Source organism: Eucalyptus grandis, chromosome 7, assembly GCF_016545825.1.
Source record: "Eucalyptus grandis isolate ANBG69807.140 chromosome 7, ASM1654582v1, whole genome shotgun sequence".
NCBI classification, from domain to species: domain Eukaryota; kingdom Viridiplantae; phylum Streptophyta; class Magnoliopsida; order Myrtales; family Myrtaceae; genus Eucalyptus; species Eucalyptus grandis.
This window is the reverse complement of record NC_052618.1, coordinates 38,414,267-38,418,331: the sequence shown is the minus strand read 5'-3', so window position 1 is coordinate 38,418,331 and position 4,065 is coordinate 38,414,267. Positions and strand designations below refer to the sequence as shown.

At 45.6% G+C, this 4,065-nt stretch overlaps 1 protein-coding gene across 1 annotated transcript; it reads left to right on the top strand.

Annotated features, from left to right (window-relative positions):
* Positions 1 to 348: 348 nt before the first annotated feature.
* On the top strand, positions 349 to 4,065 carry LOC104453471 (SEC1 family transport protein SLY1). The gene is made up of 3 exons (XM_010068026.3): positions 349 to 677; positions 1,520 to 3,359; positions 3,587 to 4,065. Exons 1-2 carry the CDS (start codon positions 647 to 649, stop codon positions 3,352 to 3,354), a joined length of 1,866 nt encoding a protein of 621 aa, XP_010066328.2. The 5' UTR covers positions 349 to 646; the 3' UTR covers positions 3,355 to 3,359; positions 3,587 to 4,065.

Genomic DNA, 4,065 nt, shown 5'->3' with positions numbered 1-4,065 from the left:
GAGACATAAACAGGTCTAGGTAAAAAGTCTTATAAAGCAATCCAAGGTCCAATCATGAACCTAATGTAATCATAATATAATTATTAATGACGTTCAATAATGCCCATCATTTCAACATGTTCATTAAATGTTTTGGGGACAGTACTATCATAGAGTGTCGCTAACGCTCATTTGACACTCTCGGTCATTATGAAAATCGCTATTGCTGTACACAGTTTCTGCAACTGTTTCAAAAGACGGAAAAGAAATTCGGTTAGGCCCAACCCATGAGAAAAGCCCAAACTGAGAAACTCGTAGGCCCATTCGACAATGGGCCGGGCCCATTCAAAGCTTAAAGCTGCAGATCAGAGATGCTGCAGCCTGCAGCGACGGGGAAGACGGCGACTCTCGAATTCGCAGCGATTCGATGCGATTGCAGAAGGTCGCTGCTTCGCAAATCGCGAGCATAAGCATTCCGATTCGACGACGAAGCGATCGCAATCGGCGCCAGATCCATCCGGCGGCCTCTCGATCTCGCTTCGTGATCTCTCGATCTCGCTTCGATTCGTTGTGGAGTTTCCATAGCTAGATCGGATCCTGCGCGGGCGGATCTCCACTCTCTCTTCTCCATCTCGTGAGCTCGAGCTGGACGCAGCCTCCGGCAGCCATGGCGCTCAACCTCCGCCAGAAGCAAACAGGTACGTCGGCGACCGAGCTCTGCTCCTTTTCCGTCGGTAGGCGTTTGTGCCCGATCGATTGATTCGGCGGCGATCGCCGAGAGTGAGTCCGACTCGCTCCTCCTTCTTCGCCGATCTCGCGAACGCGAGGGTACCCTTCAGTTCGCCTACTGTTTTTCTCCCTATGTTGTTCTGCGTTTGCGCTTTGTTTTTGGTCCGATAATCCTCGGCAGATCGCGTGTCGCTTTCGTTGATGGGTTCCGGCTCGGCGGGCGGTGCTTGTGCCTGTCGGGCGCCGATTTGGGCGCCGAAAGTTTCGATCATGGCGCGTTCTGATCTGTTGGGTTGTGAAATGCGGGGCGCAATTTGGGGCCCCTGCGTGTGGATTGAGATTGACCCGGTGGAGCGCTGATGGGGTTAAACGGTTGCGGTGATGTGGAATTAGGTTTCGATAGACTCTGGTGATTTGATGTTCTTATTGAGCGAGCTAGGCGACGGTGACCAGGAAGTGAAATCGAGAAAGTAAGCAAAAAAGGCTCTTGGTCATTCTTCCTAGGCAGATCGGTGTGATGTGGCAGCACTCATTTCGCCGAATCCGATTCGCTAAGTTCTGCTGCACGTGCTTTGCCTGTTTTCGTTTGTTAAAGTGAGGGCCGGGGATGTTTTTGATTAGGCGGAATTCTTGTTTTTTGTTCAGTGTGTTTTGGTCTGATCTGTGGAGAGATTCTGGAGCAGGAACTGAGGAGTCTTAATTGTTAATCCTGGGAAATGGATTGTAATTTGGTCTCTTGTTGTTTTTTTTTTTGCGTTTGCCATGGGGCGAATCTGATTCGTAATCTTTCTTTTTTTTTTTGTGCGCACAGAATGTATAATCCGGATGCTGAACCTGAACCAACCTGTGAATCCATCTGGGACTGCGAATGAGGAAGTGTATAAGATCTTGATCTATGACAAGTTTTGCCAAAACATACTCTCCCCATTGATCCATGTGAAGGATCTTAGGAAGCACGGCGTGACCCTCTATTTCCTCATTGATAAGGACAGGAAGCCAGTCCACGATGTGCCCGCGGTGTATTTCGTCCAAGCGAGTCAAGTTAATATCCAGAGGATCATCGCCGATGCTTCTCGCTCTTTATATGATAGTTTCCACCTCAACTTCTCGTCTTCGATTCCACGCCCGCTTTTGGAGGATTTGGCTTCTGGGACGTTGAATTCGAATTCATTAGATCGCATCTCAAAGGTTCATGATCAGTACCTGGAGTTTGTGACGTTGGAGGATGACTTGTTTTCTTTGGCCCAGAAGTCATGTTATGTTCAGTTGAATGACCCGTCGGCAGGGGATCGGGAGATTGAAGAGATTGTGGAGAGGATTGTTAGTGGGCTGTTCTGTGTTCTGGCCACACTTGCAGTGGTTCCCATAATTAGGTGCCCTCGTGGTGGACCTGCTGAGATGGTTGCCATGGCTCTTGATCAGAGGCTGAGGGATCACTTGTTGTCGAAGAACAATTTATTTACTGAGGGTGGAGGTTTTGTTAGCTCGTTTCAGCGTCCAATTTTATGTTTATTTGATAGGAACTTTGAATTGTCAGTAGGGATACAGCATGATTTTAGGTACAGGCCACTTGTTCACGATGTCCTTGGGTTGAGGCTTAACAGATTGAATGTTCAAGGTGAGAAGGGCGGGATGAAGTCATTTGAGTTGGATAGTTCGGATCCTTTTTGGGTGACCAATGGTTCACTGGAATTTCCTGAAGTTGCAGTTGAAATTGAGAACCAGCTGAACAAGTATAAGAAGGATGTGGATGAGGTAAATAAAAGAACTGGTGGAAGTGGAGGTGCTGAATTTGATGGAACCGATTTGATGGGAAACACAAAGCATTTGATGAATGCTGTCAATTCCTTGCCCGAACTAACAGAGAGAAAGCAGGTGATTGATAAGCACACAAACATTGCGACAGTGTTGCTGGGTGAGATCAAGGAGAGATCTCTGGATTCTTATGCCAAAAAAGAGAATGACATGATGGTCAGAGGAGGAGTTGATCGGGCTGAACTGCTGGCTGTGCTCAAAGGGAAAGGAACAAAGATGGATAAGCTGCGATTTGCAATCATCTATCTTATTTCCTCAGAAACTATTAATCAGTTGGAAGTCGAATCAGTTGAAGCAGCACTGAAGGAATCAGAGGTTGATACTACTGCATTTCAATATGTAAAGAAGATCAAGTCACTGAATGTTTCCTTGGCGTCAGCAAATTCTGCCAGCAGAAGCAACATTGTTGATTGGGCTGAGAAACTTTATGGGCAGTCTATAAGTGCAGTTACTGCAGGAGTGAAGAATCTGTTGTCTAGTGACCAGCAGCTGGTGATGACAAGAACTGTGGAGGCCTTGATGGAGGGGAAACCGAATCCAGAAATTGACTCTTACCTTTTGCTTGATCCTCGTGCTCCTAAATCCGGTGCTGGGACAAGTGGCAGCCATCTGAAAGGTCCATTTAAGGAGGCTATTGTTTTCATGATTGGTGGTGGCAACTATGTGGAGTATGGAAGCTTGCAAGAACTTGCAAAACGCCAGCAACCTGTCAAGCATGTAATTTACGGAACAACGGAGATTCTCACTGGAGTGGAATTTATTGAGCAACTTACGGTTTTAGGACAGAAGATGGGATTGGGCAGCGTGGGTGCTCCTTCTGGGTCCCATTGATACAGGTTTGGTCATTATCCATATCTTTTCTCCTTTATTTTTATTTTATTATTATTATTTTTTTTTTTTTGGGGGCGGGGGTTGATCTCATGTTTGTTCCACATTTGCCTTATGAACATCAGGATAATTTTCGGATCTAGAACTTCTATTAGTCCCTTCGTGCTGAAATGAAAGCCAAAATGCATTTTCTCCTGGCAGTTTCACTCAGACATTGTATTCTATATGTTTCCAGGTGTCGCTCAGTGAAAGTGTCAACATCTTGATGGTGGATCTCCCTTGATGCAACCTTAGATGTCTGATGACTGCGATGACAGAAACAAAGGCAAAAAATGTATATGAAAGATTGGCAACTGGACAAGCAGATTTACGGCGTATCTTCTGCATGAAACTCATCCTGGAATGAGTGGGTGGGCACAAAATACCTTCTTGAGCAATCCCAGAGTTCTGCTTCCTTGTGCTTCTCAAGATACTTGTATATCATTTTCTCTGTGTAGGTTGTTTTACTCGATATGCAGGCATTTATTGTTGAAAAAAAGAGACATTCTGCTGTCCCTTAGGTATTCACGTGATTTGCGCTTATCGAACGCCTTTCGTTGTTTGTGAGTTAGCCTTTACATGTTTCTCCAGTTTTGATACCTTACGAAGGTTTACAACTTTATCATCTGTTGAATGTGGCAAATTTTTTGCCTTCAAAAGTCATGTTTAACTTCA